The following is a 14,807-nucleotide window of genomic DNA, read 5'->3' on the forward strand; positions in this document are numbered from 1 at the left end:
GTGCTCATTTTCATGACGTATTGTGTAAATGTTCCTGCTGTTTGTGATGATCTTGTCCTCTGCTTCCTCAGAACAGAACAGTCATTAAAAAGAAAAAAGAAACTTTGCTCCTTGGAAGACAGTAGGGACTACAGTTTATGATGAATCCATTTAGCTGAGCAGCATTATCCTTGAAGAGGAAAACAGTTCTGTAACTCAGTCTATTTGTTGCATTTTTTTTTGTTTGGGTTTTGAAAGTCATTTGCTGCAACACACAGAGACAGGAGATAAACAGTTAACTCAGCCATTCTTCATGGTACTCTGCTTCTGCATGGTGTCTCTGTCACATACTCTATTTACTTCTTGGGTTCAAAGTTTTCTTCTCTTTAATTTTCATTTACTTATTTATCTTTGAATCATGCATCACTTGGCTCACTCCTTGCACCTCCACAGCTTTTGTTGTATTCAGTCTTTAATGATGATCTTTTAGTTAAGAGCTCACCAAAGTGTAGATCATGCTGAGTGAAAAGAAAGACACAATATGAAAGTATCCTTTTGAAACATAAAGAGCACTTTGATTTTTATAACCCTTTACTGTCTGTTCCTCAAGGTCTGACTGTAATGGCCAGTGCCTTCCTTTGCATTCTCTCTGTCTCTCTAAAGTATCTTAATTATGGTGGATTCAAGATGGATATCAAAAAGGACTCAAGAAATAGCAAATTCATTAGTGATATCCTACTGTACCACAAGCTGTGTTTGAGCTTATTAAAATGTGCTCTGATGTCTGAATTTGAACAGCAAAGAAACAAAACCATTTCACTTTCACACATTTGATATTTACAACTTCAACCAGCACTCTCAGTGTGGCAGGCAAGGTTTACCACAAAACTACATTTTCTTTCCTTCGGAGAAAAATCCATACAGTAGAAGAAATAAAATGCAGACAACCAGCTAGCACAAATCCATACATATTAAGTACAATTCTAAAAAATGAGGAAATTGCAGTATATTATCACAGTCCCATTTTACTGCAATTCTAGCTCTTGCAATAAAAGCACAGCAAAAGTGGATATAGTACTGTTTTATTAAGGACCAGGCAGCAGACCTTGACTTATGGCCACATTTTAGAATGAAGGAAAACAGGGCTCAGCACAACAGTTTAGTTCCAGCAGAAATACTCAGACAAACGCTTGATATTCTACATGTAATGAAGTGTCCGCAGATTTAAGCACACACTGCTGATGCTTCCCTGAATCAAGATCAGAAGCAGTTTTGTAAGGCTAAGAAAGCATAGACACTTGTTCCAGACATTCCTAAATGCAATTTCACATGTTAAATGAAAAGCAGCTACTATTCCCTCAGTAAAATTACCAGACTTACCAGTAAAGATAGTAGAAGAAAGAAAGGAGATAGAAAGCTAGCTTACACCAGGCCTCTTTTTGACAGTAACTCAAGGTATCAGCATTCATGACTGCAGGCGGATCATAAGCGAGTTCTGAACTATCTGCTGGGCAACGAAAATACCTGAAAGAGAAGGAGAACTCTAGAACAACTGTAACATGCTGTATTAGATATGTGCTGACACATATGTCCTGATCATCACCTCAAAAGAAAACAATCTTCCGCTGTATAGGAGAAATTTACCTCTCTTTATCAAGCCTCACTTTCTGGACATGATTAAGTCAGAATGCTAGTCTAGATATACTGCAGAACCAAGCAATTCATGGATGTGAAATTTCTGTGCTCCATTAAATCTTTAGACTGCAACATTCCCCCTGCCTATATAGTTCTTTCTGGCTTACTCGCTAATAACTTGTATACTGTGTGTTACAATATGTGGTCTGTGATCACAGCATGGAAGAAGAATTACTGGGCTTTAACTGCATCCACACAACTAATTTCATTTATGATGAGAGGTGACAGTCTCACCCAGTTGATAGCTCAGTTTCCTCTACTCTGAAAAGGAAAAATTCAATATGGTATAACAAAAGAGTTAGCTAACTTGTGGTTTTTTTACACATAGCACTGCTCAGAAATTCATTATCTAAATAATTTTTATCAGAAAATGTTCTTTTTATGAGGGAGAAATTTCTTATTATTTTCACCAGAGACTGGATATTTGAAAAAACTATGATGAAAGATGTTTTTGGAAAAGGAACTTTAGTCTCAGTTACTTTGCAGCTTCATTGGAATGATAACACACAGTTATCTTCCCATGGTTTTATGCAGAAATTTTTACAATGAACCCAAGGGTAGCAAACAATGTGAGTAATTATGACAATACATACGGAGAACCACAGAAACATATCCTAAGTTTGGCATCATTATTTCAAGTATGACCATTTCCACTTTGTATTTTTTTCTACTTTTCACACTTGAGTTGTTATCCTTTGAAAGACAGCATCGTAAAACACCATGATCTTTATTATACCCAACAAAAGAGCACTCATAGCTTCATCTCATTAAACTTTCTGATAAATATGCTGTCACTCTAACTTCTGGATAATATAAATCTACCACACGATGTTGCATTATTACCAAGTTTTGCAGAAAACAGAGTTTAAAAGCTACTATTTTTTAATTCATAGCTGAGGTACTAGCAGTGCCTTCTTCACAGAGTTATTCTTCAAGCTACTTCACAACAGCAGCTTCCTGCTACCATATGTATCTCTGTAACACAGAAAGAACCTGACAGACAAAAATTGTCTGTGCTTTTCCAAATAAAGTGGGAATGCAAAACTAGTGAAAGACTGCAGACTGACAGACAGAAAAACGAATGCCTCTTGCCTATCTTCAGAGGTGCCAGATCCTCTACTAGAATTCAATGGAAGCTGTATTGCCCGCAGCTTCAGTCCAGAAAACATTAAAGCTGCTCCACAGCAGCTCCCACACAGTCAACTGAGGAAGTCCTTGAGTGAGCACAAACATGTAGCAGAGACCCAAAGCTGAAGACAGCTGGAGAATCCAGCTGCTTGGGGAGATGAGGGAGTCATCATCCAAGGAGGTGTTCGAGAACAATGGAGATGTGGCACTGAGGGATGTGATATGTGGCAAGGTGGGGGTGGGTTGGTGGTTGGACACAATCTTAGTGGTCTTTTCCAACCTTAATGATTCTGTGATATTAACTCCCTGACAGCTCCCAGCCTGTACAGCTCTTAGTGCTCCACCTTCAGACTCCAGGCCACTTCAAGTTCTCATGTGGGTGTGGTGATTCCATCTCACACTCAGAATATTCAAAGTGCTTATTTAAATGTAGCTACCTAAATTAGGCTATTTGAAGCTACATTTATGTATTATAGGTTTTCTTTCCCCATCCTGAACATTATAATATACTTTTTCTCTGCAAACTTGTGCCTTAGCTGCCTTTGGGCCCTTTTCCTGCTGCTGAGCTTCATGCTTCATACAATCTGCATGGTTGATGAGTTGGCACATATGGCTAACAAGCAGTCAGAACATAAAAGATGGGCTTACCTCCAGAAGTGATAAAAAAGCAGAGGAACATTTAAGCCCAGTGTGAGCCATTCCTGAGCACACAAAAACATTATGCAGAAAAGGCTATGGATGGAGTACTCCGGCAACACCAGCTGAAAGGAACAGAAATAACAGATCAGTAAAATATCCCTGTGACTTCCGTCACTGACTTTGCAGAAGGCAAACCTGCACCCATCCCCAGACATACCTCAAGAGAGGGACAGCAAAGCAGAGAGCAATGAGCACAAAGCATGGAGCCATCCTGGTTCTGATCCTGGCTATATACTGTGGGCTTTTTTATAAGTTACATTCATCCTAAAGATATCTAATCCATTACTAAGTTAGCTTTTTGAGCTAAAACCCACTAAGAAGGAAAGCTCACACCCCTGGTAAATCCATGGCTTCTCACACTGCTTCTTGCAGACCAACACGATCCTTTCTATTAAAAGAGAGAGTGAGTGGGCAGCTGGCAGAAACAGAAGTTTATGTGATGTTGATTCAGAGTGATTACTTCTAAAGGCTCTTTTTCACCCCCCTTTCTTAGCTGGTCTTCTCTTGTTTTCTTATGTCTTTTCTCAGAAATTCAATTCTTATCTTTACCCAAGCAATAAAAGAATTTTATTCCAGTATCTTTCATTTCCTCAAAGCCAGACAATCCCACACACAGATCATCTGTATCTCTTGCAGTGTCTCCAAATCACATCAAAGTTAAAAAAAAGCACACAAAAAAAACAACAAAAAAAACATTTGAGGGACTTGTTTCGATGTCAGTTCATCTTCGTCAGTCAAATAGTTCAAGTGAGTCTTATTTCTGAAAACAGTGAGAAGCCCACTACAGCTACTCCCAACTTCTACCTTCTCCCATACAGTTGTGCTGCAACAAATTCCAGAGTTTTAGGACTTCTTCCACTTCACAAGGAACGTATTTTTTCACTTTCATATCTCTAAGTCTATGCAGTCAGTCTAAGCATCCTCAAAAGCTTATCTTATGTGGATGACAACTCACGGTACAATTGCATAGCACAGATTCCAGATGGCAGTTATTTATCACTGCTGGTATTTTTTTTCTTTTCATTTTTAGAATGTGATTTAGAACATGACTATAACCTTTACCAAGAGAATGATTCATCCTCGCCATAAATTACAGACAAGAAAGGTCTTAATGATGAATGGCTTCCGACTAAGCATCACGGCACTTTCAAGTATATAACATTCATTATCACATATTTGAGTTCCGCTTCTAACACAGTTCACAAAATTAGCAAAAACACAATGCTGTTGCTTGATCAGTGGGCTGGCTGATAATAGCTGAGAAGGAAACCCAAGGTGGAAATTTATAAAGGAGATTAAAAAAAAAATAAATAATCATCTGTGAAGCTAGAAAGGAAACATGGGAAGCAGTAGAGAAGAGATTCACTCTCCAGTCACAGTTTTTAGTGTATACTAGAACTACCTCTGCTTTTAATTGAATAACAGATGGGTCATCTCATCTCTTCATCTTTTTTTTGGAATAATATTTTTGCATCGGCATAAATAAATACAGGATCAATTCTGATCACAATTTCCAAAGAGAATTCATGGAAAGAAGCAAACAAACACCAGTCTGTAAACCAGTTGCAGTTAACATTCAAACGTTTTAGCCGAGGGACTAAATCTAAAAGTAAACGAGGGAAGTAAGAGCATAAAGGAGTAACAGCAAGGCTTGTGACGAAAACTAAACTGAAAAAACAAAATGTAACACTGCCTCTGTTCCTGGCTGGAATAGTCACCTTGCAGTCCTCTGTAACCAATGGAGACTCCAATGCACTTCAGCAAATACAGGATTTGGTTCCTGGAGGGAAGAAAGCAGTTCAGGAACCAGCAACTGTCAATCCTTGTCATTGCTGCCAAGTTAGTCCATTGCAATGGTAACTTCTAATATATGAGAGTTGTGCTACAGGAGTTGTGCTAGGATCTTAAATTCATTTCTGGGACAGTGTATAAAGCTGTCAGATGGCAATCATTTTAGGATATAAACAGTATGCTTCAACACTCTGATTCAGATAATGAACTCTGCTTTCTGACACAGCTCAAGATGAAGTCTGGGGACGGTTACAGAACACAGATCTGGAGGAGAAGCTGCAAAGAAGCACGGCTCTTGAGAGCTGAAACATGGTCACTTGGAATTCCGAACTAACGAATGGCATTGCAAATTTACTATTAGAAATTCTGCTGGTTGATGTTTACCCATGGAAAACCACAAAAAAGTCTGAAAAGGAAATCAAAGTTTCTAGATCAAAGTGATGCTAGTCAGAAACATCTCTTGCTATAATGTAAGCATAGGAAAGAAACTACTATACCTTCGTATGTATGCTCTGATATGTACATTTAATACATGTATCAGCAAAAAATTCAAAATCTTTTTTTCACAAACCATTTGCATTTCAAATGCAAAATCTTTGCTAGATATCAAATCATTATCATCCCATAATAAATATTCAGTACACTCTCATACAAAGTAGTATACACATGCATATAGGTAGATAGTTTCATCCTTGTAGTTCCAAAGCAAATAAGGCAGCCTTTGCTGTGTGTAAACAGCAAGTTTGGCTGAACTGACGCATGGGAAAACATGCACTGAAGCTAACTAAGAACATGCCGGCAGCTTCTCTGCACTTACTGGACCACAAAGTCATCTGAAGATATCAGCTGCATCTCTCACGAAGTTCAGTCCTTTATTCAGTCACTTTTAATCAGTTTCCTCTTCCCTAATTGTGTTCGGTTGTTCTTTTACAAACAACAATCCCATCTTTTCCTGTCAGTAGTCTTCCTCCTTATTGTGCTTATTACACATTACTACCTTCTTCTCAACTGTAATTTTGCTCTTCCAGAACATTCTATTGTTTTTAAATGGAATGACTCTCACAGCTGAGCTCACCAGTGAATATGCACATGAAATACCTCTCTGAAACTCAATTTGGGAAGATAGAACAGAGTGAACAGTGATCTCCCTTCATCAGTGCTATTAAAATCTCTTTCTTAGAAAAAAATAATGATAATGTAACAAGTGAATCAAACTGTTTTCCCAGTCACTGTTAAGTCACTAAAATGCCAAGAACTCATGCTTCTGTCGAGTACTTTCTTTATGTCCAATACTCCTGAGTACTAGACAATAATAGTAATTCTTACAACATCACTGTTTTCCTCCCCCAAGAAGTCTCCTTGCACATAGCCCAGACCCTTCCTTTAACCACGAATGTGCCACTTTACCCATAGGTGGGCAACCACCAGACACAGCAGTGCTACATTAGCACAGCAGTTAACGCTGCTGCACCTGCTGCTGGCAAAGGATGGCTGCAGCTTGTTTCTAAGGTGCTCACTTTGCTGCTTTTTCTGTAATAGCCCTTACTAAAGCTGACACACAGGGAAAGAGGGGAGGGAGACATACCCACGGTGTTCAGAGTTATTTTAATTACACTTTGAAGTCCATCCTAGTAGAACCTGCCAGAGCTAACCAATCTTACTGAGGAGTATCAGCTGCTGAATTTAAGACATTATGAGCTCCTTTGGAGCTGATTATTTAGCATCTCTGAAATCCTGCTAATTGAACAATGAAAAAAAAATCAGAAGTGAATAAGCAAGTGAAAAAGAGAAAGGATAAGCACACAAAAAAACTGCAGTAGTATTTCAATTTATTCAAAGTCATGTAATTCAAACTGCTACAAGCATTCAGCAGTTTGCTATGTCATATATAACTAGCTCAAAAGAAAATGGCTGGAAAATAAATTTCTGATCATATAAAGAACACCTGCAGTTGAACCTAACAAATTCAAATCTGTATCTTTACATTTTATCAGGGGACAGCAATGTTGCACGCACACAGTACTCAATGTTATGGATCAAATGCAGAGCACAAATAAAAAAAACTATTTAACACCTGTGCTTTCAGCTCTCCCCTTTTCTGGGCCACAGTGACATAAAGTAGAGCAAAACATACACGTTTGGAAAGGAAATATCCTTAATTTTAATGCTCTACTGGAATTTGTTTAAACAGTATCAAGAGAATATAAGAGAATTCACTCCACAGCACAAACAGCAGACAGGGAAACGAGTAACACAAAGAACCTAATTATCATACTCACAAAGCACTCCATATCCATCTGCAATGCAATACAGAAAATCAGGTATTCTAATACTGGATCTACACTCTCTTTCCATTTCGGGTACTGAACACACTTCTATTTAGGCCCATCATTTTAATACTCGTTGTCTCATGTTTATCTTCTGTAACATAGAGGTAATTATATTGTAAGTCTAAGATTCTAATGGAGCCAGTTTATGACTGGCACATTTAAACTTCGTCATATTACAAATAATAACTTCAACAACAGTGACAGAGGAATATCACATCTTTATGGATCATTTATCAAAAATATCAATAAGATTTCTGTTCTGCAGAGCCTACAAGAGGTCATAAAATAATAATATTAATAAAAAGCTTCTCCACAGAGCACAGCCTGCAGGGCATCAGCATTGTTCAAAAAGCACCTCATCCTTGGATGGTACCTCATTAAGGCAGCAGTGCTGTGATCTTAGAAGTGATGATATCTTCACAACCTTTTTTATTTATTTATTTTCTAAATGTAAATTCAGAACCAGTAATAGAAGCTGAGTTTGCATCCCTGGAGCACGAACATCTAGTTTTCCTCCACACTGATATGGAATAGGGTAACAAATGCCCTTTTGCCCTACCTCTCTCTTGTGTTTCAGACATAATCAGAGATGAGCAGAACTGGGATAGGTGATTCCTATCCTGCTACTCTAACAGGTTTTTGGAAACTTCAGCATTTGAATGCAAGGTAGGACATTTAACCCCCACCAGAAACCATTCCCATTCATATAACAGATACGACGTGAAATAATTCCACTCTATTTTTAGGGATTGCATTGTTTTTTGTAGGATCCAATCCTGACTTAAATCCACAATGAAAATTCTGCTAAACATAGCAGCAACATTTGATTTAACCCCAGTTCCTTTAGTTTCATTAAAATGCAAATATATATTTTATTGCATACCAAATTAAAGCAAATACAGTCCATTAGCAAGTCAAATTTTGCCAATATCTTCAACACAGCTCTGAGGAGCAGATGCATAAATTACATTACCCCAAGCAACTGAGAATTCTCATCTCAGGAGCGCATTAGAGACAACAGTTACTCATATATATATTTTTTGCTGCATCTCCAAACCTATTCACTGCTTCTTGCAGTGTTCTGAGAATAAGGCCATATCCTCCAGAACAGTACTGGAGGGAAGCTGAATTGTAATGCAAAAGGTTGTCTTACAGGGTGATACTTCGCCATTTTATTTATTGTATAAACATTTAAAAGATGACATTAACAGCAAAATACAGTTGGTTAAACTGATATAGATTTATATGTAAATATTTTCAAGAGTAATAATATTATTTATAATAAATAATAAACATGTATATCTCCCTCCTCTCCATTTCCATCAGGCATTGTACTGGCAAATCTTACTTCCTCCCCGGAGTTAAAAATGGGGTAAAGACCAAACTGTGACTGAGTCACAAGCTTGAACATTTTAGGTTTGCAATAATTTCACAGCTTTTCTTATCTTTCACTGCTGCTTCAAACACCTGTGCAGACACAGCAAGATACAGCTTTCCATGAAGCAAACAGATGTCCTTAGGTAACAATTCCTAAAAATAACTATTATGCTCTAACTTTTGAAAATGCTGAACTCAGGAACTTGTGAATTTGACTAAAAATAGCACTGGCACAATGCACATAATAAAAGAATGTGACAGCGCATAAAACAAACAAGTGTTAGCAGTGAGTGGATTGCCTGCCAGAAATACTATACTTCCTCTAAATTCTTAAGTGCTATGCATTCCCCTTTCCCAATTATCACTCTCTATTCTAGTCCTTTAAGATGCCATAATTAGCACATTAACCAAGGCTGCAGCAAATAAGTTTAGTTTATTCATCAGCCTACCTGAGAAAACACAAACAAAAAACACAAATTTCAGCAATAGCATTGTATGTTGACTGGTCTTCATAGACTAGAAGAAAAACACAACCCAGAGGACAGTTGTTTGATCTATAATCAAATAGACAGAATCTATTATCTCAGACAGGAACAAGTGACATCCTTTAGTGCTTTAAGTTTTCATAACTTCCTATCTCTGGTGGTTCCCTTTGAGTAACAGTCACAAACTGTTTCCAAAATTAATTGAGAGAAAGTGCAACATGAATCTGTTGAGTTAATGGGAGTTTTCATTCAAATCAAAATTCAAATGAATTTTTTAGACTAAAGTCAAGTTCTGAAAGAAATATTTACTGAGGGAAACTTGCCCTACAATGTTTGCTGCACAGATATGGAGTCTGATTTATTATAACTCTGAGCAAAGACATCTGAAAGGAGGAAGATAATCCAGACACTATTACAAAATTGACTGGGAAACCTTTTGATTTAATTTGATTGTCTAACTATAGTTCTAGTACATATTTGTGCAACATTTTCTAGATTTGATGGGTTTTCTTACTCCTCAAGATGTTAAGAAAAGATTAATATAAGCACATCCCCTTTGATTCAAAGAGAAATTAGAAATTTGCTTCACATATTCAGCAGATTATAAGAAGGTTGAGAACAGAAATTAGAATAATTAGAAATTGATTGAACAGAACACAAAAGACAGGATGCCTTACTGTTATTTACATTCAACTCTGATTTCTGCAGTCATTTTTTCAACATGTAATGCAATCTTCATTTGGGCCTGCTTTTAAATTCATTTTCAGATTTGGGAAATGTGTTTTGCTTTAAATCACAAGAGAGTATTGATGCTGTCCTAGGGCACAGGAATGTAAGAGAAATCCTTTTCAGGTCCCTTCAAATCTTCATTTTTTTTTTAAATAATTATTATATGATATATACATGTAAACCTCAAACCAAACAGTCTAGTAAAACAGAGAAAAGAAAGGCCAAAAGACTGGGAATACCTTTAAATAACTACAAGTCTTAGCACAGAGTTTGTATAAGCACATCAATCCCTTACTTGGAAATGAAGATAATCAGATAACACAACTACTGGAAAGGGAGTTATATACAAGGAAATGAGAAAAGGGATTGTGGTCAGTACTTCTATTGCAAAAGCAATTCCTTTTGAGTAATTATGAAACTGAGATATTCACAATAAAATAAAAAGTATGAGCAGATGCCCTGTCTCTAGCCAAGCAATATTTATGACATTGTCTTTGTATAAAGTAAAAGCACTGCCAGCTGTCTGGCCCCAATTCTATCATCATTTTTGCAAAATAGCTACTGTAGTCTCAACAACAGATCCCGCATTTAAATTTCTAAGGAAAGCAGGATTACTGAACTCTTCCATATTCATGTATCAGATCAGTTAATAGAAGGTTTAGACCTTAATAAAACTAGAGATGAAATGGAGATAGATCAAAAGGCATCCTTGCTTCTTGGAAACATGAACCACTCACCTCCCTCTGTGACAGTCCTCTCTTAAGTAGAGTGCAAACCCAAAGGATGAAAAGGATGATTTTCTGATGAGTAAAATATTATTAGCACAAGTGGAGTGCTACAAAGGAACCTTTTGAATTGTCTAATTAAAATCTGTATTTCTCCCTCCTTGTTTTATTCGGTTTGACCTTTATGGTCTCTTTTGAATTTCACCAAGAACTCCCACAGAAATTAATACAAATTTGGCTATAACCGCCAACAATACAATACAGAGTTTTTATCCAAATGGTGCTTAATTTAGGAGAACTTCAAGACCAAAACTATGTCCAGGGCCTATGTTTATGTTTGAGTATCAACAATATGTTGATACTCAAACATTTATGTTTGAGTATCAACAATATTCTCATCTCAGAGCAATAAACAGAGTTTGTTCCAAGCCGTCAATGTGAAGGAGAGACTCTGAAAGCACCCACGGAGAACTATCACATCTGGTTTTGTTGCTGCCTGACCTCAGAGACAAATGGTAAGCACAAATGTCAAACATGAGGTCAAACCCTTCCTAAATCCAGAGAGGTTCAGAAAGTTTTCTGATATTAACTAACTCTGTTTTGAACTACTGTGTTTTTTTTCAAATGAGATTATAAAAATAATTTTTAAAAAATACGTAATATTTACTTGCTTTTCTGCTAGACAGCAATGCCTGCAATCTTCTATATTGCACTCAGTAATAGAGAGACAAAGTTTTGAGGAAATACTGCAGGCATGCAGGTAGACTTCCTACACACACAATTCTATATTCATTCTTCAGACGCTAACCACACCATCTCTTGATTAAGGTTCATGCTCTCAGGCACTTGGTAGGAAGAATCTCCTGAAAGATTTCCTACTACCCAGATGATTAATCAAACTCAGTGGTTCCATTGTACTGAGGTTGTATGAAAAGAGACAGCGTTAGATACATCAAGAAATACAATATGCATTGAGAAGCCAGTAACAATGATGAACTCCTCAGTCTCTAATGAGTGGACAAAGTTCAGGTGCTCCATCACTGCAACCTTCACTGTTAATGGAGAAAGTGTCACATGGTGCCATTTTCTGTTCCCTTTGTGATCTTTGTTACAGCAGCAATTTATCAGAACTCTGGACAGAGAAGCCTTTTTGTCCTGTGAGCAGCATGCCACTGCTATTTCCACATCCCAAAAATACCTTGTGACTAGATAATTCTGTTTTCCTCTCAGATAGCACAAGCACACGGACTTGAAAGATGACATGCTCACTGCTGGTTAGGAGGTGCCGAATACGCATAATACCACAACCCTGGTGTGAATCACTCCTGCAAAGACAGTGCAAGTATCTTTGGCTTAAATGACTTCACTCTCTAACATGGCTGTGATGAAATGCTTTTCATTAGTTTTTTTTTTTTTCTGTTCAAATCTAGCTAAGTGAGAAATTAACACATCTTTGCTGAAGTTCGAAGTAGCATACAGTACAACAAAAGGCAAAGTTGCTGCTGCTTGCAACACATTTATTTTGCATCAAATTGGCCTACTGCTGTAGTCTCAGCCAATGCAATTTTTCAAATCTGTAGAAAGTATGATTCTTCTTATACACGGATGGTTACTCATCACTTAAAAAAAATTCCACCAAAATTACTAAATTGACTTATATAGCCTTACATTAAGCACTTTAATGAACCATGCAATAGGCTTAGAGACATACCCTGCTAATAACTATCAGCCTGGCAACTAGCTAAAAGAATGTCAAATATTTATAAATCCCTAAATCCATGATGAAGCAATGAACTGATACATCCAGAAATGCATGCTATAAATATGACACATTATCTCCAACTTGTCAGTGACCATGAGGCAGAAAAATGGAAGAAGTGATCAGTATAATAACAAACAAATCATAGAATCATTAAGGTTGGAAAAGACACTAAGATCGTCAAGTCCAACCACCAACCCACCTCTACCATGCCCAGTGACCTTTTCCTCAGTGCCACATCTCCACAGTTCTTGAACTCCTCCATGGTGACTCCACCACCTCCCTGGGAAGTCTGTGCCAGTGCATCACCACTCCTTCTGAGAAGAAATTTTCTTAATATCCAACCTGAACCTCCTCTAGTGCAACTTGAGGTCACTTCCTCTGGTCCTATCACTGTTACCTAGGAGAAGAGCCTGGTCTCCACCATGACAGCCTCTTTTCAGGCAGTTGTAGAGAGTGATAAGGTCTCTCCTAAGCCTTCTCTTCTCCAGATTGAACAATCCCAGTTCCCTCAACCAATCACCATCAGACTTGTACTCCAGACACTTCACCAACTTGGGCACACGCCAAAGATTTCTGCAGTTAAATTTCTTGCTGAATTTGCAAGGTCCAATTACCCCTTGCCAAAATAAGCAATCAAACAAACAAACAAAATCAAACCAAATAAAATGAGGATAAAGGACTGAGCTCTATAAAATATAGATTTGCAGTTTCATGGATTTCATGCTTAATTTAACTTGCTAAAATGCTTCCACTGTAACAGGAAAATGAATAAAAGTCTTATACCTAATTTTCCTCACAAGTATCGCCAGTTTCATAATTCAGAAACCACTCTTCAGATTAATGGGGTTTAAAAACAAATACTGGCTAAAAATTTGATGAAGGTCATTTACACTGTTCAGCAATGTCTAGCATGAGCAAACTCAAGTCTGAAATACATTCACTTAGAATAAAACGAGCTTAATCAACTCTACTCATTAGTAAGGATTTATCTGCTTAAATCAAATATTAAGATGCTGTTGCTTACAAGTATAACCCTAATCACAAGTTAATTTAAATTTCCCTAAAGGTAAAGCAATGACTTTACAATGGTTGATTAATGAAAGAGACCATGTTTTAATGTAGAAAATAATTGTCCTTAGAGCTAAAATAAGTAATTACAAGAGAAACCAACCATGTAGTTAGATCATTTGAAATACACCTGCAATTATAATTGTACAATAATGCTGCCTTCATTAATCAAATATGTTTTAATAGCCTCACAAAATATTGGAATGGTTTTATACTGCAGGAGGGGAGACTTAGATTAGATGTCAGCTCAAGTTTTTCATGGAAAGGGTGGTGAGATGCTGGCACAGGATGCCCAGTGAGGTTGTAGATGCCCATCCCTGGATGTATTCAAGGCCAGGTTGGATGGGGTCCTGGACAACCTCAGGTAGTACTATATCAAGCGGTTGACAGCCATGCCTGCAGCAGGGGGGACACAACTAAATGATCTTTGAGGTCTCTTCCAACCCAAATCATTCTCTTATTCAATGATTTAATCACAAAATCATGGTGTAGTTATATGGCATGCCCCCATTATCTCATCAGAAGCACTAATGAACCCAAAAATCCTGTACTGATACTTATACTCAATGATTTTGAATGTATTTTCCAACTTGAAGAATTCTATGATTTTGTACTGCTAATGGTACTACTTCCACTAAGCCAAGACAGCTCATTCACAACTAGTTGGCGCATCTCTACACAGCATTGTTGTGCATCATGTAATCATATCCTTGGAGAAACAACGGCAATTTATTTAAAAAAGAAAAAAAAAGAAAAGACTGCACAGATCCACAGCATTCAGCAATACCAGTATGTATTCTGTGTGAACAATGTAACACTTGCATGACACAACAATGTCTGGACAACTAAATATTCTACAATATTCATCAAATGCACATCAACACAAATCGATAGTTAAAGCCTTCCAAACACATAATTGAATGAAATGAGGTATCTGCATCCTCCTCACTTTGTGCTGGCTTCAGAAAGTAAGTCCTTCCTGTCACACACTTCGGAACAGAAGAGAGATAACCATGGCTCTGTGAGGTTCATAGCTCTT

General features: G+C 37.3%; 1 protein-coding gene across 3 annotated transcripts in view; it reads right to left on the reverse strand.

Moving 5' to 3' along the window:
* Window positions 1-213: 213 nt before the first annotated feature.
* CNIH3 (cornichon family AMPA receptor auxiliary protein 3) overlaps window positions 214-14,807 on the reverse strand; it is a 39,680-nt gene continuing 25,086 nt past the window's right edge. For 2 of the 3 annotated variants that reach the window (XM_003203838.4, XM_031552351.1), the window contains exons 4-6: window positions 3,451-3,563; window positions 1,360-1,503; window positions 214-497 (exon numbers count right to left, since the gene is read on the reverse strand). In XM_003203838.4, coding sequence (XP_003203886.1) covers window positions 470-497; window positions 1,360-1,503; window positions 3,451-3,563 — 285 coding nt within the window. In that variant the 3' untranslated portion in view covers window positions 214-469. The remainder of the gene's footprint in view (window positions 498-1,359; window positions 1,504-3,450; window positions 3,564-14,807) is intronic. The other variant, XM_031552352.1, reaches the window with a different exon arrangement.

The sequence above is a fragment of the Meleagris gallopavo genome, chromosome 2 (genome assembly GCF_000146605.3).
Source record: "Meleagris gallopavo isolate NT-WF06-2002-E0010 breed Aviagen turkey brand Nicholas breeding stock chromosome 2, Turkey_5.1, whole genome shotgun sequence".
NCBI classification, from domain to species: domain Eukaryota; kingdom Metazoa; phylum Chordata; class Aves; order Galliformes; family Phasianidae; genus Meleagris; species Meleagris gallopavo.